Raw genomic sequence first — 25,821 nt, 5'->3', positions numbered from 1 at the left:
TTTACATACAAATTTCATATACATATATATAAAACAATATATAAACAACCATTGAGTCGCCACTTTGTCACCAATGAATTAAATGTTTAATTATATACATATGCTCTCTGTATTAAATTTTAGTAAAATATTTATAACGTATTTAGTACTTAATTAAATATGTATGCATTTTAATCGCTCAAGAAGCGCAAAGCGTGGCCTTTTTTATTTTATTTCAATTATATTTTTATTAAACTTTAAACATAGTCTATGTAGTTTGTTTAATTTATTTATATGGCATATTTAATAACGAATAATAAAATTAAGCTATTAGCAATAAAATATTGTATGTAATAATCAGAACTGCAATCATGCAGTCTAAACATTATATAAATATATTAAATGACTAAATCACATATTTTAACTCTTTTCTTATTATGTGAATAAGCGCGTGGCCTTTGAACCCATTGTTGTGCGCCGGGTGACGTCAGCGCGTGTGAGCGAGACTGGAGAGAGAGAGAGAGAGAGAGAGAGAGAGAGAGAGAGAGAGCGCGAGCGTGGCGTGCGTCTGCACACAGACAGACAAAGACGGCGGACCAGAGGAACGGCAGAAAGCGCTCTACTCGTCTCAAGCGTTCCAAGCGTCAAAACGGCCAGAAAACAATGAGCAGAGCGGTGCCGAGGCGGGACGCGTGATTTAAACGCGCGCTGGAGTTTGATTTTCACCGCGGATGCTTTTGAAACGAGTCTTTTTCTCCAACGCCCCCCAACAATTAGCAGCTCCGCTAGCGGTTAGCATCACCACCATCACCCTCATCCTCCAGAAAACACGAGAGAAGCGCGGCGAGCGGCGCGGAGGACATAAGGTGAGGCTCTCGGCACTCTATTCAACACGACTTTCCTTTTCGCCCGGTTCCGTAACGCCCGGTTTGACTGTGCGCGTGGTGCGCGCGGCGGAGATCCACAAACAAAGGCGACAATGTGACTGATCATCTCCGGTTAGCGGCGCGGCTAACAACACTTCGCTTCCAAGCGCGATATTTCTCTCCAAACTCACAATTAAACCGATTTAGCGTCGCGATGTCACGCGTCAGGCTGCCGCCGTGAACTCTGCGTAATAACGGCCGCTTGTCATGAAATACAACCGGGTTACGAGACTGTAACGCGCGCGCGGAGCTAAAGAGCACAAACAATAAAGACAAAAGAGACGCGAGGCATGGAGCGCCGGAGAACAACACGCGCGCTCGCTTTAGGGGCTCAAACTGCGCGCGCGTCAATAATCACTGGTTTGTGTCACTTCTCACGCTTTTCAATGTGTTTTTCTTCTAGAAAGCGCGGTGTCTGATGTGCACGCGGGGATTACTATGCCCAGTCCCTTGTTTCATCCTGACATCATGGATCACGAGATGGTGGTGAGCAGCAGCAGCCAGTCCAGCGGCCGGGAGACCGAGCACGAGTCCCGGGACGAGGACCATCAGGAGGCGCTGCGCTTCGCCCTGGATCAGCTGTCACTCATGGCGATGGAGAAGGTCGACTGTCTGGACGGGACCTCAGCCGGGGAGAACTGCAACGGAGGTGTTGGCTACGTCGACCTGCAGATGCTCGAGCACTCGAACGGCTCGCGGGAATCGCCCAGCTCGTGCTCGCCCTCCCCGGAGTACTACGGCTCGGGCTCGGGCGGCGGATACCACATGGCCAGCCCGCACTCCTCCATCCTCGGGGAACAAAGCGCGGTGCTCCGCAAGAGAAGTGTCAACATGACCGAGTGCGTGCCCGTGCCCACATCAGAGCATGTGGCGGAGATTGTCGGAAGACAAGGTAATATTGACTAAAAAATGTTCATAAACAATCACTTTAGTGGCGTTATTCTTGTTTGAGCTGAATGCAATGCGTTCCTATTGTTCAAATGCATTGCGTTTATTGGTATTAACATAAGTCATATTTTAATAACTATTTTTGCACTACTTGCAATGCATCTGAACAAAAGGAAAGCATTGCAAGTAGTTGTGTGCATGCAAAATATTCACATTTCAATAACTATTTATGTTAATAACAATAAATGCATTGCATTTGAACAATAAAACTAGCATCATTCATGTCTGAGATTTTTCAGTGATCAAATAAAGAAATGCAATGCTTTCCTATTGTTCAGATGCATTGCATTTATTGTTTACACTCTCTTGGAACATTAAAATATGAATATTTTACACTACTTGAACAAAAGGAAAGCATTGAAGTAGTTATTTGCATGCAAAATGTTCATATTTTAATAACTAGTTATGTTCCAAGAGAGTATAAACAATAAATGCAATACATTTGAACAACAATAAAACTATTATCAATCATGTCTGAGATTGTAAATCGATCAACTAAATAATTGTCCTATTGTTCAGATGCATTGCATTTATTGTTTATACTCTATTGGAACATAGCTAGTTACTAAAATATTAATATTTTGCGTGCAAATGACTACTTGCAACAAAAGGAAGGCATTGCAAGTAGTTATTTGCATGCAAAATATTCATATTTTAATAACTAGTTGTGTTCCAAGAGAGAGTAAACAATAAATGCAATGCATTTGAACAATAAAACTAATATCATTCATGTCTGAGATTGTTCAGTGATCAAGTAAATAAAAACAACTAAATGCAATGCTTTCCTATTGTTCAAATGCATTGCATTTATTGTTTATACTCTCTTGGAACATTAAAATATTAATATTTTGCATGCAGGTAACTACAGTTATTTAATAAGATTTATGTTCCAAGAGATTCTAAACAATAAATGCAATGCATTTGAACAATAAAACACAGTATCAGTCATGTCTGAGGTTGTTAGTTGCATTGAAAATGTGAATGTTTACCTAAATTCTTTGTTCCATAGTGAACAACAGGGAAAGCATCACTTTTATTAGTGTTATTCATGTCTGAGATTACATGCAAAATGTGTGATTTGAATATTTACTGAGATTCATTCTTCCGTTCTGTTTCCTAGACATCATAAACAATGCAAATTCATCAGAACAATAAGTAAGCATTATGAGCAGAAGTGAGCGGTTAGCTGCATATGCATTCTGTTACGCTTCTGTTATTGTTTTTGCACGCGCGCATGCATGCGTGTTTTCATACTTTTTTCGCGTTTTGGCGGATTTTTGATCTTTATAAACATCTGTAGTGTGTCAATGGAGGCTCGGTTGGATGTTGTTGGTCTGTGGGTGGAGGAGGGGATTGGTTTGGGGAGGGAGGGGGGGGGGGGGTACGTGTCTCGCGCTCTAAACCAGACAAAAGAGACTCGTATCGACCGATGCGGATTCACGGGCCTCACGCCCATCTCCCTGTCTGCTGATTATTGATCTCTGATTGCGTTTGGTTCAGCTTCCGCTGTGAAGCATGCACAGGGGTCATGTGAGGATATGAGTTATGCAAGTATGCGGGGCCGAGTATGCACACTAGGGCTCTGGGCGGTGTATATTTCAGCTCGCGCGCCGTCTGATGCGCTTATTTGCCAAACTAGTTGACTTGAGTCCATGCATTATGTGCATTTGTGTAAAACAAATGTGATTTATACGAGCGGCGCGAGGTTTGGCTCGGCGCGGCATTGTTCTCTTTGTTTGAAATGCCATGCGTTCGGGCTCGCGCTATGACATCACAGAGCACGCGCGCCATTGGCTGAGTGAAGTAAGCCGTGCGGATTTAAAGGAACAGTGCGCCTCTGTCTGCTGCATGATGACAATGAAAACATCTGAGCTGCGAGACAGTCGACGCGAATGTGTTTTACTTCTTTATTTTGCACTTCATTATTCATGTACGGGACAGTTTGAGCACATTTTGAGTACTTGCTGGCTTTATGTGACCTGGTTATACAATTATGAAAGAAGTGTCACTGTTGTTAATAATAATATGCTGGAAATGTTATATTCAGATGTTTTGTACTCATTTACAGATACATATTTTTTTTTAATATACTTTATTTAACCTGTTGCTTTTTTTTTTCTTTATTAAATTAATTTTTCAGGACTATTTATAAAAGTACAGATATACCATGTAGCTTGTTAATTAATATGAGCTCATTCAAAAAATATTTTTTTTATAGCATAACACTACTGAAAAAAACCTGGTTATGCACTTTATGATAGTCAGTGAGATGTCACTGTAATTGGCTTTAATTATCAATAATATACTGGAATTATTGATGCAAACATGTATAAATTTGCTTAAAATAAACCATTTATATTTGCTAGTTTATTAAAATGGTCCTGTGGTGTGATGTTAATAAATAAAATAAAATAAAATAAAATAAATTATACGACATAGTCTTTAAATAAGCTCATTAAAATAATAATTTATTATTTTATATAATTGATTTAATTAAAAAAAAGTCATCTTCATGATTTCTTTAAAACTGTAGCATGCTACTACTAATTAATATAATTAATTAATAATGCTATATACCCAAGTATTAAAAAAAAAAAAGTTAAGTAGATTGTGGTTCATTTTAATCCTTACAGATATTTATTTAGGCTTTATTTATTTGATTATACACTTATGATCAATAAAGTGTCACAATTATTGACTTAGAATGTAGTAAATTTGGAATATTATTAATAATTATAATATATAAATTTATTATTGTCTGTCAATCCCTTTTTGCTTTTTTATGCCTTTTTATCCTTGATAATTTATTTAATGTTCCTGTGGTGTGATGAATGAATTTTCAAATTTTTTAAAATTAACCATGTTGTCTCAATTATTTAAAATTTTAATGGTGAGTGCATTAACAAATTATATATTCTGCATAATTTTTTTTATTACTATAATTGTATTAAAACATGCCACTTCTAAATCAATTTCAACTGCATTTGTATTATAATAAATAAACATTTTATTGCCAGTTTTAAACTTTTATAGGGTTACGAAAAACCTGCAAAAGTCATGGTAAAATAGCAATTTTGGGAAACATAAATAAACCCAGAAAGTTTTGGAGAAGCAATAGAAATTAGTTTCACACATGTATAATAGAAAATGTTAAAATTATAATATTGGTTAAACAAATGACAATACTTGGCATTGCAGAATTTAGTGAAGATGTAATTTTAGTGTATTTTTATTCTTATTTTACATGTATACATAAACTTTCATGGAACATGAAAAAAGTAATGGAAATGTATTGGTAAAAACGTGTACGAACCCTGCTTCTAGTTTATAATGTCTTTCTCTGGTTCTTTCTGCAGGTTGCAAGATCAAAGCATTGCGTGCAAAAACAAACACCTACATCAAAACCCCCGTGAGAGGAGAAGATCCCGTGTTCATCGTGACGGGTCGCCGCGAAGACGTGGAAATGGCCAAGCGCGAGATCGTCTCGGCAGCCGAGCACTTCTCCATGATACGAGCCTCGCGCTGCAAAGCGGGCGCAAGCGGGCCCGGCACGAGCGGATCGCTTCCCGGCCCTCCGAACCTCCCGGGACAGACCACCATCCAGGTGCGCGTTCCCTACAGAGTCGTGGGTCTCGTGGTGGGACCCAAAGGAGCCACGATCAAACGCATCCAGCAGCAGACGCACACCTACATCGTGACGCCGAGCCGAGAGAAAGACCCAGTGTTTGAGGTCACCGGGATGCCGGAGAACGTCGACCGTGCGCGAGAGGAGATCGAAACGCACATCACGTTGCGCACGGGCGCGTTCGTCGACCTCCAAGGCGACAATGACTTCCACAGCAACGGGACGGATGTGAGTTTAGAAGGGCTCGGGTCGCTCGGGTTCGGCGGCGCGCTTTGGTCGCGTGCGACTCATTCGGCACCACCTCCTCCGCCGCCGCCACCTCCACCACCATCACATCTTCACCATTCCACCCGCAAGATGTCATTATCCAACGGCGCAGACTCGTTCTCGGTGACGCGCCGGGCGGCAGACGGCGGGAGCCCCACGAGCCCCTTCAGCACAAGCAGCGCCGGCGGGAGTTTTTCCTTCGCTGGCGATTCCACTCCGAATTTGCCTGCGGCGACGTCAGAAGATTTGGGTTTTGAATTCGCCGCCGCCAACATCTGGGCTCCGTTTGTGAACGGCGCAAAGCAGCAGCAGCAGCCACCGGTTCGGCGCAACAGCAGCGGGCTCAGCGGCGGTGCCGTAACCCCACGTCTATCGCCCGACCCTGATCACCCATTGGCCCGCCGTGCTCAAAGCGACCCCCTCAGCGCCCTCTCCTGGCTGCAGACAGGTGGTGGCGGCTCGTTCTCAGGCGGGAGCAGCAGCAGCAGCGGCGGAAGCACCACCGGTTACTCGTCCTGCTCGGCGTCCTCGCTCCCGGGTGGCTCGCCAACTGACTCTGAAGGTGGCGGCAGCGGAGTCGGCATTGCTTCGACCATGTTGGGTCGCCTGAAAGCGAGCGGCCTGGCTGGAATGGTGCCTCGAGACTGTTACGTGTGCTGCGAGAGCGAAGTGACGGCTGCGCTGGTCCCATGCGGGCACAACCTCTTCTGCATGGACTGCGCCGGGCAGATCTGTCAGTCGCAAGAGCCCGAGTGTCCCGTGTGCCACACTCCTGCCACGCAGTGCATCCGGATCTTCTCCTAAGACTGCCTTCATAGGATTGACAGTAATTAATAGATATGACACTATTCTGATTTATTGACAACAATAATAATAATAACAATGATGACGATGAAACGAAAATGACTATTACCCACTCAAGTACTTGCGTAATCCTAGCCGTTCGTGTTCATATCCAATGGGTTTTTTCCATTCATGCTTCTGACTTTTTCTACTCGCAGATATTTTTCGACTTTTACGCTGCATTTGTTTTTAGAGGGTTGCCGCTGCGGTCGTTTTTTAAATTATTTTTTAAAGATTCCGCATTCTGTTTTTAAATGCAGTTGACGGCAGCAGCGTAAAACGCAAGACTGCGTTCATTTAGACCAAAACATGAGAGATATTAATGTAACACTTAATATTTATACGTATCTGATGTACTAGTTGATGTTGAATCTAATAGAATAGTACATGTTATAAATATCATAACCGTGCATTTTTTTGCCACACTACCTTAAAAAAACGTTCATGCTCCTGTGCGTCCTCATCGTCGATGTTTTAGGGATGAACGTCACGTTCATTCCAACAATCTACACTCCTGAAACAGGGTCGCTGGTATTTACAGTTAAACATGGACGTGTGGAGACTTCATCTGTTACGCTTCTGCGATGTTAACGGCGCCCTCTATCAAACCACATGACTTAAAAGAGGTCTTTGTTAACTTTACGTGAATGTTTCTCTTTGTTGTGAGTGTGTGTGTGTGTGTGTGTGTGTGTGTGTGAGAGAGAGAGAGAGAGAGAGAGAGTTGTAGAGCCATCGCTTTTTGTGCACTGCGACACATTGAAATGTTCTTTCGCTGGAGTAAAAGTGTCTTCCGGCCCTCGTAAGAGGTTAAAGCGTTCCCGATCGCATCCCGCACTTAGTCCCGCCGTGGTTTGCCTGTGAACGTGATGAATCTGTAGCCCCGCTGAAAGGTTTTTACGTGACAAGCCATGAATTCACACTCTAAAGGGCTTCCGGTTACACACTACACTTCAGGTCATCCCGCGTTTTCGAAACGCTAATAAACAGGATGTTTGGTCCCGACTGAGTCCGTGTGGCAGCTAAATCACGCAGGGCTTCCGTACGTTTTAGTGATAAACGCAAGGGACTTTTTGACATCTTAAAGAGTGAAAATGAAAGTGTCTTTTGTTTTAAATTATGGTTGGTTTGCATGATTTGTACAGGTTTTTTTTTCTCTAAACGTGTGTAAGATCACGCAACCCGTTTTTCCTCATTTGACTCGCTGTTTCCTATGGAAGCTTGTTTCTGCCATAAAACAATTTAAAAGAGAGCTCGCTTTTTTCTTGTAATTGCAAGTTTCTATTAAGCAATTATTTTTTTTGAAATTCTGACTTTTTTTTTTCTCTCGCAATTACTTTTTCTCGTGCAATTGCGAGTTTATCTCAATATTGTCTTTTCTTAGATTCGCTGGATATAAACTCGCAATTGCGAGAGAAAAATTGCGAAAACTATAAATTCTGAATTTTTTTCTCAATTGAGTTATATTCAGTGATTCTTTTTCTCGCAATTTAGTTTTTTTTTTCTCAAAATTGTGAGTTTATATAACCAGCAATTATTTTTATCGCAATAGATTTTTCTCGCATTGGGAGTTTATATCTCAATATTGTCTTTTCTTAGAATCGCTGGATATAAACTAGCAATTCCTGAGAAAAAAATTGCGAGAAGTATAAATTCTGAATTTTTTTCTTAATTGCGAGTTTATAACCAATTATTTTTCTCGCAATAGATTTTTTTCTCGCAATTAAGTTTATATCTCAATATTGTCTTTTCTCAGAATCGCTGGATATAAACTCGCAATTGCGAGGAAAAAAAAGTGAACTATAAATTCTGATGTTTTTTTCCTCACAATTGCAAGTTTGTCCAGATTCTTTTTTTCTTGCAATTCTTTTTTTTCTTAATTGCGATCTCAATTCTTTTTTTCTCGAAATTGACTTTTTCTGAAAAGTGCAAGTTTAAAATCGCGAGAATTGTGAGGAAAAACCAGAATTGCGAGATTTAAACTCAATTGTGTGGAAAAAAGAATGGCGAGATATAAAGTCAAATTGCGAGAAAATAGAATTGTGACAGTCCAATTCTAAGGGAAAAAAAACAAGTTATAAAGTCAGAATTGCGAGAAGTCACAATTACCTTTTTTTTTTTTTTTATTATTATTTTTATCCAGTGGCAGAAACGAGCTTCCATAGTTTCCTTCTTTCTTTGGCGTGTTGAAGATTATTAAACATGATCGATAGTGCCAGAATTCGAGGGCAGTAAACGGTGCCTTGGGGGCGAAACTCGCTGCCGAGAAACGAAGATTGTGACGAACCTTCTCCGCTCTTCCAGTTTAGTGAATCGCTTCGGACGAGCGATAATCGTCAGAGTATTTGTACAGAGAGCCGCGTCGTATATCTGAGCCGGTCTTTTCCTTTTCTTTCCCCAGAATCTGATTTAGTGTAACTGGTTACAAGGTACAAGAAACTAGCTGAACGTCCTGTAGTTTTTCACTTGTGTGTGTCTGTGACGTGTTTTGGCGATGAAGGTCAGTGAAGAATCGGTCATGATTTTTTGGGATCGACACCACAGACCTGAAGTTGAATCGTTTCCCTTTGAACAGGGTTCACTGAGGCGAATCTCAGGCAGTTTTGCATTGGAATGAATTCAGACACTGTTTTTCCCATGAATCATTTTTGCCCTGAACTTGCTCTCCTTTCCTTTTTACGTTCGCTTTAATCCTTTTTGTACGCAGAACCAAAACTTATTTCAATAAGACTTTCAGGCCTAATTGTAAATATCCTGAATACAATCATTGGGATTTGTTTTCAAAAAGTTCAACTGAAAAAGGTTAATGTAGTTTTTAAAACATGTATCATTATTTGTAAGTTAAACTCTGCATGTCTTGAAGCCATGAGGCATTAGCTAATAATTTTCTAAAAATGAAAAGACAAAAAAAACAAACTTTTTTACACATTTTATTTTTACAATTTATTTGCTTACCTTGACATAAATATCCCAGATTATAATGTGACCCTTTTATTACAGCAAATTTATCTTTATTTTCCATATTTCTGTTTTCCTGTGTGCAACATATAGGCAATTTATAACAAAATGAGAAAAAATTATTGAAGAAATTTAAAATTGAAATATATTTTATTTGAAAGTTTATGGACCTTTTAACCGTGAGCTGGAACAATTCTATACACGTATAATTTGAGCTGACTTGACGGTTATAAGAAATGTATCAAGAGTTTTATTTTTTATGCTTCTTTAATAAAATCTTGTTTTTTTTTTTGTTTTTGTTTTTGTACTGTAAAACAATAAACCTTTGTATTCGTGTCTTCCTTTCTGTGCGCAATGATATTAAAAGTTTTTTGTGTTTTGTGGGATAATAGAAATACATGAAAGTAGTTTTACCTTCACATGCCAACTAGCAGCAGCGTGAGGGTGTTTTTAAACTTTTTATTTATTTATTTTTTTTTTTTTGGAATTTGATGCAACGGTAATATAAGTATAGTGTTATAAATGTACATTATTATTATTTTTTTTTAAATGGAAAAAATTATTTTGCAGGATTTACGATATTGATGACCATTAAAATGTGGTAATATGAAAACTTGGTCAAAATAATTTCTGTGGTGATCAAGAAACAAAAAGTTCTTTTTTTGTGTTAACATTTTTGGCAATACTACAGAAGAGGATTAGGGCCAAGCAAAAATAAAAAAATAAAACCATCTTGAGATTAAAGTTGTTAAATTTCAAGAAAACTCGTTAAATTTCTAGAAAAAAGTCTAAATAAAATGTTGAGAATAAAGTCATTAAATTCAAGAACAAATTCGTTAAATGTTGTTAAATTTCAAGAAAAAAGTCGATAAAATGTTGAGAATAAACTCGTTAAATTACGAGAAAAAAAATCATTAAATTTCGAGAAAAAATTAGAATAAACTCGTTAAATTACGAGAATAAACTCGTTAAATTTCAAGAAAAAAGTCTAGATAACATGTTGAGAATAAACTCGTTAAATTACGAGAAAAAACTCATTAAATTTCGAGAAAAAAGTCGAGATAAAATGTGAAAACGAATAAACAAAACTGATAAAATGAACAAAACGAATTTGTTCTCATAATTTAACAACTTTTTTCTCAACATTTTATCCACTTTTTTCTCAATTTAATGATTTTTTTTCTCGTAATTTAACGAGTTTATTCTCAACATTTTATCTTGACTTTTTTCTCGAAATTTAACAAGTTTATTCTCGTAATTTAATGAGTTTATTCTCGTAATTTTAACGACTTTTTTCTCGTAATTTAACAACTTTATTCTCAACATTTTATCTTGACTTTTTTTCTCGAAATTTAACAACTTTAATCTTGAGATGGTTTTAACTTTTTATTATTGCTTGGCCCTAATCCTCTTCCGTACAATACAAAATGTTCTTAGCTGCTGTTTTTTAACGACAATTTTTTCTTTTCTTTTCTAGGTTACCACAGAAAATTCTGACTTGTTTTTATCTTAAATATTTTTGGGAAATTCAAAATATAAAACTATTTAAGTTGGATGTTTTTACTTTGAAATTTTATTATTTTAAAGAATGGGGTTTAAGACAGTTTTTTTTTCTCCTGTAAAGCTGATGGTATTTAAGATCTGGAGGTATTACTAGTCATAAGGGACAACTTTTTTATATGTTTGGATTTTCTTAAATTAAGGTATTTATGTCTGTTCAGATAGTCAATTACATTAAATGTAAGTGTATTTTGAATGTAAAATTATTTGAACTTTTTTCAATGAAAATTCTTAAACATTAAACAATATAACACCAGTTGTTGAAATTAACCATATAAAAAAATCTTTTTAAATGAACTTTTTCAGTATGATGGGAAAAATCACCAAATGCACATTTGAAAAGCTTCTGGTCATGCTGACCTTTGACCTTGGAAGCACTTTCTCATGACATGTATTTTTACAGTGTAAAGTTTTAATGTTGAAAACACTAATGACAAAAAAACAAAGACTCTTTCATATTAATTCATAATACATTGTTATAAAAATGCCTTTTCTCTGGTGTCTTGAATGTTTAAAAAACTTTTTCAAGACTTAAATGTCACATTTGTCACCATATTTTAACCCAAACACAATTTTCCCATGATGACTTGGACATTTTATATTAATTTTTGTCCTCAAGTTTAGTAAACCTTGTTTCTCTGTTGATGCAGGTTTAATAAAAAACAGAGTCAGTTGATCATTATTATTTTTAATAGGAAGCAAATGCTGCAGTAATCCACTATCATCCTCATTAAGAACAATCAAAATGGTTAAAAACGAAAATTAGAAACATCCCGGTATAAAAACACCCACTCATGCCAACACCTTGAACATCAGAGACATTATTCACAAGCTCTTCTTTTGAAAAACAAACAGTGAAAGAGGAAAATCAATCGGAACGGTCAGTTTGTGGCAGGTTAACATTGAGACACGTGCTGGCACGATTTACTGGGTTTCCCATCATGCACTTGGTTTTATTCACAGCGTCTGCGGGCATGCATGCATGCATATGAGTCTCTTCATGCCCGTTTGTGCTTCAGCATGTGTATGTAAAGTGTTTTAAATCACATCTCTGCCGTCTCTCTCTCGTCAAGGCTTGTGTGAATCAACATTCAATGGCTGCGCTGCGTTTGGTTCAAAGCAAATTGAGCAGAGAGTGATCTTAAAGCTTGTTTGAAAAAGAAGTCGTATTTTCTACAACACGCTAAAGATGCGGCTCTTAAAGTCAACATAAAATGCTGTAACGTTAACGAGGGTTATTATTGGTAACTAAAAGCATAAAAACACTTTCATTACTTGAAATAGAATAAAATCTGCGTTGTTATAAAAGTACTAACCAAAACTTAACTATACAGACATATTTAAAGAAAATAAAAAACACTACTACATTACTAAAACTTTAAAATTAAAATGAAAACAGAAAATATAAAAATAAATATTCACAAATATAATATTAACAAAAACTATAATAGTACATCAATGATAGTAAAATAAAAAAAAAATGTAGAGGTGCCACTAATATATATATATGGAAGCCCGTTTCCGCCACTCACTTAAAAAAAAAAAAAAAAACCCACAAAAAAAAAAAAAAAAGATTAATTGCGACTTTTTATCTCAGAATTGCGAGTTATAAAGTCAGAATTCTGAGATATAAAGTCGCAATTGCGTGATATAAAGTCAGAATTCTGAGATATAAAGTCGCAATTGCGAGTTATAAAGTCAGAATTCTGAGATATAAAGTCGCAATTGCGAGTTATAAAGTCAGAATTCTGAGATAAAAAGTCGCAATTGCGAGTTATAAAGTCAGAATTCTGAGATATAAAGTCGCAATTGCGTGATATAAAGTCAGAATTCTGAGATATAAAGTCGCAATTGCGAGTTATAAAGTCAGAATTCTGAGATATAAAGTCGCAATTGCGTGATATAAAGTCAGAATTCTGAGATATAAAGTCGCAATTGCGAGTTATAAAGTCAGAATTCTGAGATATAAAGTCGCAATTGCGTGATATAAAGTCAGAATTCTGAGATATAAAGTCGCAATTGCGAGTTATAAAGTCAGAATTCTGAGATAAAAAGTCGCAATTGCGAGTTATAAAGTCAGAATTCTGAGATATAAAGTCGCAATTGCGTGATATAAAGTCAGAATTCTGAGATATAAAGTCGCAATTGCGAGTTATAAAGTCAGAATTCTGAGATAAAAAGTCGCAATTGCGAGTTATAAAGTCAGAATTCTGAGATAAAAAGTCGCAATTGCGAGTTATAAAGTCAGAATTCTGAGATATAAAGTCGCAATTGCGTGATATAAAGTCAGAATTCTGAGATATAAAGTCGCAATTGCGAGTTATAAAGTCAGAATTCTGAGATAAAAAGTCGCAATTGCGAGTTATAAAGTCAGAATTCTGAGATAAAAAGTCGCAATTGCGAGTTATAAAGTCAGAATTCTGAGATATAAAGTCGCAATTGCGTGATATAAAGTCAGAATTCTGACTTTATTTCTCGCAATTGCGACTTTATATCTCAGAATTCTGACTTTTTCTCACTACTGTGAAACGTTATTTCTCACAGTTCTTACTTTGCTTGCGTTTCCTTTCATTGCGACTGACCATCAGGATTACTGCTTTGTTATTATTATACATTAAATAGAGGACATCATAAAGGATTATTTCTAGCGCCGATTTACCAATAAAGAAATATTGAATTTACTGGAGGAGACACATATAGATTAGTCTCCGGACATATGCATTACGCAGGAATATGCATATATAATGTTTCCACGGTAACCTTGTACACAGCGTTTCAAGGAGAAAAAACAGCTTTTACTGCCATCTAGTGGGCTTAATACTAAAACAACCAATACCTATCATGTTTCATTAACTTTGCAACTCAAGGGTAGAAATAGAATCATGCAATTCTGCAAATTACAGTCGAGGTATTTGGACAATAAAAGTTGTTTTTAACAGAATGGATACACTAATGAATTTTACACGATAATAACAATATCATAATAATCATAAGAAGAAGAAGAATCAGCTGTGGCGGAGGCGCAATAAATCAGACAAAGCTGAAGTGGCACATTTTATACACCAACAGCTTCAGACTTCACTGCAGCACGTCTATCGTTGGATGCGCTGTTACAGACAGAGATACTGACCATCAGTTAATTGCGAGAAAAAAAGTCAGAATTCTGACTTTTTATCACGCAATTGCGACTTTATATCTCAGAATTCTGACTTTTTATCACGCAATTGTGACTTTATATCTCAGAATTCTGACTTTTTATCACGCAATTGCGACTTTATATCTCAGAATTCTGACTTTTTATCACGCAATTGCGACTTTATATCTCGGAATTCTGACTTTTTATCACGCAATTGCGACTTTATATCTCAGAATTCTGACTTTTTATCACGCAATTGCGACTTTATATCTCAGAATTCTGACTTTATAACTCGCAATTGCGACTTTATATCTCAGAATTCTGACTTTATAACTCGCAATTGCGACTTTATATCTCAGAATTCTGACTTTATAACTCGCAATTCTGAGATAAAAAGTCGCAATTAATCTTTTTTTTTTTTTTTAGTGGCTTTTTTTTTTTTTTTTTTAGTGGCGGAAACGGGCTAACATATATATATATATATATATATATATATATATATATATATATATATTAGTGTTGTCAAATCGATTAATAGCATCTAACATTAAAGTTTGTAAATATTTATATATGTGTTTGCATATATATATATATACATACATACATACACACAAATATATACACCTTCATGTTAGATTCGATTAATCGATTTGACAACACTAATATATATAAAAAATTGTGTATGTGTATATAATACATATATATTAGTGCTGTCAAATCGATTAATCACGATTATTCGTATCTAACATGAATGTTTGTAAATATACAATATATGCACACAAATATTTACAAACTTTTGCATGTTATATATTTACAAACTTTAATATTAGATGCAATCAATCATGATTAATGAGTTGACAATTGTGTGTGTATATATTAGTGCTTTCAAATTGATTATTCACGAGTAATGACATATAACAAAAATTTGTTTATATATAATATGTGTGTATATATATATATATATATATATATATATATATATGCACACACACACATATATAAATAAACTTTCGCATGCTATATATTTACAAATTTTAGTGTTAGATGCGATTGAGTTGACAGCACTAATATATATAAATTGTGTGTGTGTATATATATATATATATATATATATATATATGTGTGTGTGCTGTTAAATCGATTAATTGCATCTAACATAAAAGTTTGTTAATATATGCATGTGTATATGTATACACATATAAATATTTACAAACTTTTGCATGTTATATATTTACAAACTTTAATATTAGATGCAATTAATCGTGATTAATCGATTTGACAGCACTTATATATAAAAAATGGTGTGTATATGTGATATAAATAGATAAAAAATAAATGTAGTGAACTGATTAATCATTCACAATAAGCCCAAGAACTTGTATAAAGACAGTAAAAATGAACGATCACAGCGACTGATTCTTCTCTCGAACAGCGTGTATGTACAGCAGTAACAGAACTGCAAGTATTTAGTGCGGATACAAATACTCAGCATTGTAAACGTGTTAAATCAGTTTAAATTAAACCGCCAACTAACTTTACAAAGACATTTAATTGCACTGTGGTTTAGTCTAAAATAGCTGATCTGAATGGCTCAATCCAGCCACATTAATCAGAGACTCAAGAGCCGTTTGAAAAGATTCAGTCATTTAAAGGGACAGTTCACCTGAAAATCTCTTTCTCATGTTACCAATCAGTGATTGGCTCTTTTGTTTAGAAGGCGGGGCTTATTCCCCCATATTGCATGTTGCACTTTCTTCCATTCGTAGTAATATAGTGAGTGCACTGTCTATTTGTTTTTAAAGTCTTTGATATGACTTATAATAGTTTAATGAGAGGAAACAAGTACATTTTCTCTCCTAATTCACTGCAGAACTTGCATGAGTGTGAAAGATCATTTCAGGGTGAATTATTCCTTTAATGCATCCATGCTGTCGCTCCGTTCCGATTTCAGTCCAGTGTATTGCTCTAGAATTATGCATTATTGAAGAAGACTCACGAAAAAGCATTACAAATACGACACAGCCAGACAAAAACATCTCTTCTCTTGTAATACTGTCGGCCTGAAAGTGCTTTTTGACGTCTCTCAGCAGCATCGAGCGTTAAACCTAAACAGGCGACATTAAAGAGCACTGAATGTGTGTTTTTTGGACAATCTTCTGACATTGCATCAGGGCGTCTGTGAAATATAAAGCCGTAACATCACTGTTAATCCTTCGGGAATTATTGAGTATTTTGGGACGCTCTGCAGAGAAAAGATTCACCACAAACAAACAAAGAAACGAAAGCCCCATGATGCACAGCGTCTGTTCTGCAGTGGAGTCACAGTGTGTTTGTAAGGCTCATCTTTACCATGCTGAAGATGCAGACGTGTGGAAAAGACGCGACGGCCGACGGACGGACGGATCCAAAGCGGGATTCGACATGCAGAAAGTGCAAAATATTCCAGAGAGCGCAAACGAATCAAGCCCCGAGTGTCTCGCTTCATTAGTCTATTTATAAAACACAGGTGGACCGACAGACATCTGGAAGGGGTTTCTTTGTAACTCAAGGCCGCAATGCATTGTGGGTGTGTGCGTGTGAAGGACATCATCATGAGGAGTATTGCAGTGATTACATCACCTCAATATTACATCATCGTTTGCTGCGCTCACGTCATGTCAGAATCACCGCGATCCAGAGTCTGATTAATAAAAGCTCTGAGTGTCAATCAGGATCATTGATCAACTGATGGATCGGAAAGATGATCCACACACTACAGTGATACGTTTAGGGCTGCACAATTTGGGGAAAAATTGCAATTTCTGACTATAAAATAATAATATTTTATATATTATATATATATATATATATATATATATATATATATATATATATATATTTATTATTATTATTACTATTACTAAATAAAATTATTAAATTTAATGCAAAATAAGAAATATTTCTATTGTAATATTTCTCTGTAAAATAAAAAATTGAGTATTCAAAAAATGACATAAATGACTTAATTATATTTAATCTATTTGGGAAAAAATAAAATAAATTATATATATATATATATATATATATATATATATATATATATATATATATATATATATATATATATATATATATAACAGTGTAAAATTACTAATATTTATGACTCTTAATTTCTTGATTTTCAAACGTTAAAATGTTAAACTATCAAACTGTCCATAGCTAAATAAAAATATGAAATTTAATATAAAATAACAAATATTACTATTGTAATATTTCACTGTAAAATATAAAAATTGAGTATTGAAAAAATATAAAATTTAATAAATTAATTATATTTAATATCTACATCTATCTATCTATCTATCTATCTATCTATCTATCTATCTATCTATCTATATATATAAAACAGTGTAAAGTTACAATACTAATATTTATGACTCTTAATTTCTTGATTTTCAAACGTTAAAATATTAAACCATCAAACTTTGTCTATTCTTACTAAATAAAAATATTAAATTTAATATAAAATAAGAAATATTACTATTGTAGTATTTCACTGTAAATTAAAAAATAAGAATTCAAAAATAATACACAGGGTTCCCACACCTTGGTTAACTTCAAATTCAAGGACTTTCCAGGTCCAGTACCCTAAAATTCAAGGACTAAATGTGGGACACGTTTCAAATGAGAGCAAGGTTACATCATGATAACTGTAACAATGTATCTTACAAGGTTTCATGTCAAACACAACTATGCAAAAAAACTTTTTGCATTTATTCTTGGCCATATGACAGAGATCTGATATTCTATATGTCGTATTTCTGTTTTGCATAAGACTGAAGAATATTCAGTATACTGTATTCTAAAATGATCTGATATTAACTTTTGCATGGATTATATTGAAAAGAGCTTAGGCTCATGTAACCAGAAGTTTTAAGATCTATGAATATGCTTTTTATTTACGTCTGTGAAACGTTGAGGTACCATGGTAGTAGTTTAATGCGCGCGGGAACATCATGTCATCGTACAACACAAAATACCTCAACACAAGAAACACTGAATGTAAAGCATAAATGCACGTAATTATCGTAAATCAAATAACACATTAGCGGACCGGAGGGAGTAATATGGAATTTTTTTCCAGAAAACTTCTTGCACAAAATAAATTCAAGCACTTTCAAGGACCTGTATGTTTATTTTCAAAAACTTTCCAGGGCCTTGACATTTTTTTTTTTTTTTTTTTCAAATTCACAAACTTTGTATTCAGGGAACCCTGAATATAATAATGATTTAACTATATTTAATATATTTATATATATTTAATAATTTTATACATATTTATATATATATAACAGCGTAAAATTACAATAGTAATATTTATGGCTTTCTTAATTTCTTCATTTAAAAACAAAACAAAATGTTAAACCATCAAACTCTGGCTATTATAACTAAATAAAAATATTAAATATAATACGAAATAAGAAATATTACTATTGTAATATTTCATTTTAAAATAAAAAAATTGAGTAATAAAATATATTAAATTATTATATTTAAATATATAGATTAATATTAATGATTGCCTTAATTTGTTTATTTTCAAATGTTAAACCATCAAGCTTTTATTTTGGCGGGCGACCGCCGACCCTTAAAGCTTCTCTTTTGTTGACAACAGTCGGTTTATAAGAGCTTCTCGTTACGGTTTTGCACATGTTGCATTTAATATTAAATTAAATCGCACACTTCAGAAGTCTATCACAATTACGGATTGATTTCGATTAATCGTGCAGCCCTAAAACATTTCAAGACGAATAAATTCAGACTCAAAATATTAATCTGGCACTTAAACATAACTGGATTTGCACATTCTCATGACGTGAACGCAGGTTTCGCCATCAGTGACGCTCTCTGATTGGTCAGGGGAATGTGTTATGCACCAATCAGAGAAGCAGCATTGTGCTAAACATTAGGGCTGTGTGTGAAACTGAAACGCGGCCCTTAGAGTGCAAAACAAAGTGTGTAGAATTAAATCTACAATCTTCTCAGTGGAGGACGTATATGAAAGAGCATTTCCACACCCATTTTACTTCCATAATATGACATATTTCAGTACTCAGGAATCTGTTATGGAAGTAAAGAGGGTCTTTAAATATATTTTTTGAGTGTCTCCGCTGACATCATTATTCATCAGATTGCTTTCGTCTGTGCAGATATGCCTGTTTTCGTGTTGATGTGAGCGTGTGTCTGTGTTTCGCAGCTCTGTGCTGTTCGACAGTCTCTGGCGTGAAGCGCTCGATTGCTTTCGTCTGGTTTTACACCTGAGTCTGGTGGCTTTAGCTCCCGCGGCCCTCCTCCGCCGAGCGCTGGTCCGACTTCAGCTTGACGAACTCTTTGGCGACCTCGTCGTTGTTGCGCTGCGAGAGGATCCGGAGGACGGTGAGGCCCGTCTCGTCCATGTGGACGCGTTTGCCGAGCGGGAGCCAGCAGGCGGCGCTGCTGCGGGACGTCAGGTCCTTCAGCTGCAGGACGGCTATGCCGACGGTCCGATCCTCTCGAGCGAAGCAGTAATCCTTCACGCACACCTGCAGCTCGTAGCCCTCGGGACCCAGCTCACTGCCGAGCACACTAGATAGGGAGAGAGAGAGGATCAGTGACGCCTAGAAAGGAAGTGCCTCAAAACAATGATTTAGTAGTAGTTTAAAACAAGTAATCAGTTATTTTTAATATATATTTATGCGTTTATTAATGTGTTTTAGCAGGTGTGATATTTTGTGCATACTTTTTAGAGGCAGCAGCCAAAGTTACTAAATTAAAGTACTTGAAATGAAATGTAAATAAATAAATAAAAGTTATTTTTTATATATGGTTAGGAAAACTGTGCCTTCATAAATCAATGGCAACCCTTAAAAATCAATTAGTAGCAGCTATAATTATTCAGAATACTTAATTTCTGATAAATTGAAGTATTAGGCATAAAACGTAAATAAAATAAATAAATAAGTCAGTTTTTATATGAATAGGAAAAATATGCCCTCATAAATTAATGACATTTTAAATCTTTGAAAATCAATTAGTTGAAGCCATAATTGTTCAGATTAATGAATTTCTGAAAAATGTAAGAATAATAAATAAGTTAATTTTTATGATTATGAAAAACATCTTAAACCCCTAAAAATCAGTTTGTAGCATAAGAAATTATTCAGATTAATTCATTTATTTTAAAGATCAGCTAGTGAGTTGATCTGGACACTACAATCATACATTTTAAGGCTGCACAATTTGGGGAAAAATATAATTGTGAAATAAATGATTTATTTATTTATTTTTTAGGGATGCACAATTGAGGGAAAAAATATAATTATTTTTTTTCTACTATAAAATGATAATGGTGATAATAATAATAACAATATTTTTTATAATTTATTATTTTTTATTATTTATTTTATTATGTTTTTTAGGGCTGCACAATTTGGGGGAAAAATATTGTGATTTTTAAAAAATGTTTAAAATGTGTAAAATGATAAAGATGATAATATTTTTTTTTTATAATTTATTATTATTATTATGTTTATTATTTATATTGCTGCACAATTTTGGGGAAAAATCGAATTGCGATTTTTAACTATAAAATGATAATGATAATAATAATATTTTTATAATTTTTATTATTTATAATGTTTTTATGCATAATTTGTGGAAAAAAATCTAGTTGCATTTTTTTTACTAAAATGGTGATAATATTTTTATATTTTTATAATTTTAAATGATAATGATAATATTTTTTATAATTTATTATTATTATTATTTATTTTATTATGATTTTTAGGGCTGCACAATTTATTGAAAATCAAATTGCAATTTTTCTGACTAAAAATGATAATATTTTTTATTTTATTATTTTTATAATGTTCTTATAATCATTTTAATATATATATATATATATATATATATATATATATATATATATATATATATATATATATATATATATAATATTAATATTATCTTAAACCCATAAAAATCAATTAGTAGCAAGTTATTCAGATTAATTTCCAATAAATTGAAGTATTTGACATCAAATGAAAATAAATAAATCTTTAAATGTATAAAATATAATATAATATTTCCTCATAAATCAATGGCATAGGCGTCAAATATTGTCCTATCATAAAAACTGAATGCCTGCAGCGTCAGAGGGAAAGGAAGTCAGCACAGAAGTGCGATCAGTCTCCGTTAAACACATACAACTGGAAGGATTCGCTGAACTTTGGGGACCAGCTGTTGTTCTTGGATTTGGTGGCGAACTTCCTCTTCTTGTCACTGAGGTAAGGGCCGACGATGTAAACCTCCACAAAGGGCCGGAAAATGCCCTGCGTCTGCCAGCGAAGGTCATTGGCTGCCACAACTGTCAATCACACATGGATAAAGACGGGAACACAATTAAACTGATCCTAACACTAATACTGAGAGGGAAACAGAGCAGATCTGACAGACAGAAGCACCTTTAACTGTGATTTTGTGTCCTCCTGTGCTGGGGTCGCTGAAGATCTCCACAGTCATAGAGACCTCACCCACTGCGTCATCCACGCCCGAGGCTGAGGAACAGGGTCAAAGGTCAGAACACAACGAGAACGTGAAGGAAATGTAAGGTTTGTGTTGATTCTGCTTTGACAGTCTAACAGGTTTTTCGTGCTTTTGGGAACACAATGTGCTCTAGGTTTACTTTATTTAGACATTCGCATAATTTTCAACCTTTTGTGGACCAAAGTTTGCAGCATTTCAGCAGTTTTCTGCCAAAATAAAAGCTTTATTGTTTAAAATGTTAGAAGCTCAAGGGTTTGAATGTTTGAAAGTATGGAAGCTTGTTTCCACCAAAAAAAAAAAATAAAAAAAATAAAAAATGAAATCACTGCACTCTACTGAAAAAAATTATTAATTAAATAAGAAAAATGCAACTCACAATTCTCAGAAAAAAGTCTAAAAAATTTGATTAATTAATTTCTTGTAAATCACAGTATTTGATATAAAATGTATAAAAATAAACAAAATAAATAATTTAATAATTTTGTTAATTTTTATATGGTCAAAATATGGCCTCATAAACCCCTGAAAATCAATTAGCAGCAGCCAAAATAAAATATAAAATATAAATATTATTTATATATATGTATATAAATATATATATATATGAAGAATTTAAGACATAAATATTATAACTTGTAGTGTAAAATAAAAGTTATTAAAATTTTTTCACATTAATTTATATTTTATAGTACAACTGTAATTTACAACAGTAATATATTTCAGTCATTTATTTTGGTTATAATTAGAGGTAACTAATAATAATAATAACAGCTCAAATTACAAAATAATCGCAGTCTTATATATATATATATATATTATTTTTTTTTTTTAAATATAAAAAATCAAAATGAAACAATTACAATTGAAATTAAATATTTGATGTTTACTTGTGACCTTTAACCGACATCAGAGAAGCGTGAACATGCAAATGTGTTGTTAAATTATTGAAATATTAGCTTACTGGACTGATAGTAAATATTTTAGGTCAAAGGGGTTTGTGAATCTCTGGTTTAAACACTAGTGCTATTAGAGGTTGTTCCAGCAGAGGGCAGCAGTGTGCGCACAATCAAACAGTACAGACATGTGCATAAAAACATATAAATATCAGTAATGTAATAATATAATAATATGTCTTAGTAAGATGATATTTAAATGCTTAGTTTTATAATCAAAGCTCTGTAGTTTTAATACTTTAATACAATGATGATTGAGAGATGAACAAATAAACTGTCCTTAAACCCTGATGATCTTATTTGAGACTCACATTTAAACATGATTTTTCTACTAAGTGATGTATGGATAATCGAGTAAACCTCAGTTGCTTCAGTCTAATACTGTTCAGTATGTTTGATGTACAGAATGTAAAAACACAAAGTCCTCTGATGGTCTTTCTAAAGACAACTTTACTCCAGAAGTGTCTAAATTAGTTTGTGTAAATCTCACACTTGGAGTTTAGTTCAACTAGACGCTTCTATGCAGACCAGCTGGAGCCAGGCGCAATATTCACATGAATATGCAAATGAATATTTGCATGCATAAATATCAATGAGGTGCTGTGCGGACACATACCCTTCTCTGGATAGACGTCTTCACTGTGAGTGTATCGCACGCCTTTCCCTCCATGAACTAAAGAGAAGAGGAAGAGGTTAGTCTTCAGAAGACCTGGACATGAACGTCACTAACATGTTCCAGGAAAAACAAACAGACACAAACGAGCCAGCAGTTCAAGAGAGTGACTATAAAAAGCTATTTACTTTATAGCTGTAATGTTAATTTGATTTTATAGGTAGAAGCAAACACTAGTTAGATGAATTAATTTATGAGAAATTACAGTATTTGATATAAAATGTAAATAAATAAGCAAGTCAGTTGATTTTTATACGGTAAAAATATACCCCTTAATAAATCAGATGCATCATAAACCGCTGAAAATCTATTAGTAGCCTCTAAAATAATTCTAAATAATTTCTGATAAATGTAACAGCTTTACATAAAATCTAAATAAAATAAATAACAAGTAGGGAAAAATATAATTCATAAATATAGTTTATATATAGAAAAATATTTAAATATATTTAAAAAACATAATATAGGAAAATATGCCCTCATAAATCATAAATGGAAATAAAACAGAAATTAGTTATTAAAATTAATTAATAAAAATGTTAATCTAAAATCTCTGAACATTCCTGATCTATTTAACTATTTTACTTAAAATGTAAATAAAACAATAAAAAGTAGGAAAAATTTTTAATTCATAAATATGTTATAAATACATTTACATATAAAAATATATTTAAATATATTTATAAACAAACATAAAAATAGGAAAATATGCCCTCCTAAATCATAAATGGAAACTAATAAAAGGGAAATTAATTAATAAAATTTCTCAAAAATATTTATTTCTAAAAAAAACTATTTCACATAAAATGTAAATAAAATAAACAACAAGTAGGATAAAATATAAATATGTTATAAATATAAAAATGTTTAAATATTTCTATAAACATACATATAAAAATGCTCTCATAAATCATAAATGAAAACTACTAAAAGGGAAATTGTCAAAGAGTGACAAAAAAAAAGTGGCAAATCGTGAGACGTAAACTCAGAATTCCGAGAAAAAATTTGGGACACAACAAAGGAAACTAAACAGTAAACAAAAACATAGAAACAACAGGGCAAAATTGAAAACAAAATAAGAGTCCTAGAACACAAAAACATAAGAAGATCGTGACATACCCTGAGTGTGCTGAGACTGGACAAACTTCCTGATGAGTTTGTCGGTGGCCTGCGTGTAGAGTGACAGTGCATAGCGCAGAGACTGCAGGTCCGGACTCTTCTCCAAAAACGTCTTTTTCAGACCCACACCACCAGCGTGGAAGTATTGCTGTTACACACACAAAAAACCCTGTCAGTATCCTGATAACAGACAGGTCTGATTCTGAACGTGCGTGTGCTTTATGTACCTTTATAGTGTCCAGCGCAAGCTCGATGACTGCACACTGTTTAGGGGACAATGCCTTGGCCTCCTCTCGCACCATGTGCTCCTAACAGACACAAACAAACCATCAGCTTTGATACGACAGCGTCCTTATTAAAGTCTAGTCAGGATTGTTAATTATGGATTTTGACTTGAAGATGTAAACTCATAATTCAGAAAAAAAATCTTAATTGCGAGAAACTCAGAATTCCAAGGAAAAAAGTAAAAAAACTGCAAAAATTGTGAGACGTAAACTCAGAATTCCGAGAAAAAATGACAAAATTGCAAGACATAAACTCAGAATTCCAAGAAAAAAATGGCAAAATTGCAAGACGTAAACTCAGAATTCCGAGAAAAAATGGCAAAATTGAAAGACGTAAACTCAGAATTCCGAGAAAAAAATTTGTCAAAATTGCGAGACGTAAACTCAGAATTCCGCGAAAAATGGCAAATTGCGAGACATAAACTCAGAATTCAGAGAAAAAAATAGCAAAATTGCGAGACGTAAACTCAGAATTCCGAGGAAAAATGGCAAAATTGAAAGACGTAAACTCAGAATTCTGAGGGAAAAAAATTGTCAAAATTGCGAGACGTAAACTCAGAATTCTGAGGGAAAAAAATTGTCAAAATTGCGAGACGTAAACTCAGAACTCCGCGAAAAATGGCAAATTGCGAGATGTAAACTCAGAATTCAGAGAAAAAAATAGCAAAATTGCGAGATGTAAACTCAGAATTCCGAGGAAAAATGGCAAAATTGAAAGACGTAAACTCAGAATTCAGAGAAAAAAATAGCAAAATTGCGAGATGTAAACTCAGAATTCCGAGGAAAAATGGCAAAATTGAAAGACGTAAACTCAGAATTCTGAGGGAAAAAAATTGTCAAAATTGCGAGACGTAAACTCAGAACTCCGCGAAAAATGGCAAATTGCGAGATGTAAACTCAGAATTCAGAGAAAAAAATAGCAAAATTGCGAGATGTAAACTCAGAATTCCGAGGAAAAATGGCAAAATTGAAAGACGTAAACTCAGAATT

At 34.2% G+C, this 25,821-nt stretch overlaps 2 protein-coding genes across 2 annotated transcripts in view; one reads left to right on the top strand and one right to left on the bottom strand.

Annotated features, from left to right (window-relative positions):
- Positions 1 to 568: 568 nt before the first annotated feature.
- LOC137003526 (RNA-binding protein MEX3B) lies at positions 569 to 10,234 on the top strand. Its single transcript, XM_067363718.1, has 3 exons — positions 569 to 845; positions 1,309 to 1,797; positions 5,210 to 10,234. Exons 2-3 carry the CDS (start codon positions 1,344 to 1,346, stop codon positions 6,547 to 6,549), a joined length of 1,794 nt encoding a protein of 597 aa, XP_067219819.1. The 5' UTR covers positions 569 to 845; positions 1,309 to 1,343; the 3' UTR covers positions 6,550 to 10,234.
- A 9,317-nt stretch (positions 10,235 to 19,551) lies between these two features.
- The window catches only part of LOC137003749 (protein unc-13 homolog A), a gene marked incomplete at its 5' end in the record, with an annotated part of 71,390 nt that continues 65,120 nt past the window's right edge, over positions 19,552 to 25,821 (bottom strand). The window contains 6 exons of the mRNA XM_067364033.1: positions 19,552 to 19,843; positions 21,464 to 21,623; positions 21,721 to 21,813; positions 23,372 to 23,428; positions 24,548 to 24,695; positions 24,775 to 24,855. Of these exons, the coding sequence (XP_067220134.1) occupies positions 19,552 to 19,843; positions 21,464 to 21,623; positions 21,721 to 21,813; positions 23,372 to 23,428; positions 24,548 to 24,695; positions 24,775 to 24,855 (831 nt within the window). The remainder of the gene's footprint in view (positions 19,844 to 21,463; positions 21,624 to 21,720; positions 21,814 to 23,371; positions 23,429 to 24,547; positions 24,696 to 24,774; positions 24,856 to 25,821) is intronic.

This window comes from Chanodichthys erythropterus, chromosome 16 (genome assembly GCF_024489055.1).
Source record: "Chanodichthys erythropterus isolate Z2021 chromosome 16, ASM2448905v1, whole genome shotgun sequence".
In the NCBI taxonomy this organism is placed as follows: domain Eukaryota; kingdom Metazoa; phylum Chordata; class Actinopteri; order Cypriniformes; family Xenocyprididae; genus Chanodichthys; species Chanodichthys erythropterus.
This window is presented reverse-complemented; position numbering and strand designations above follow the sequence as displayed.

What these genes read in the sequence shown, in the direction of transcription:
- LOC137003526 (XM_067363718.1), top strand. Translation starts at nt 1,344, where the DNA reads ATGCCCAGTCCCTTGTTTCATCCTGACATCATGGATCACGAGATGGTG. An exon ending in GGAGATTGTCGGAAGACAAG is followed by an intron (nt 1,798 to 5,209) that starts GTAATATTGACT and finishes TTCTTTCTGCAG; the next exon opens with GTTGCAAGATCAAAGCATTG.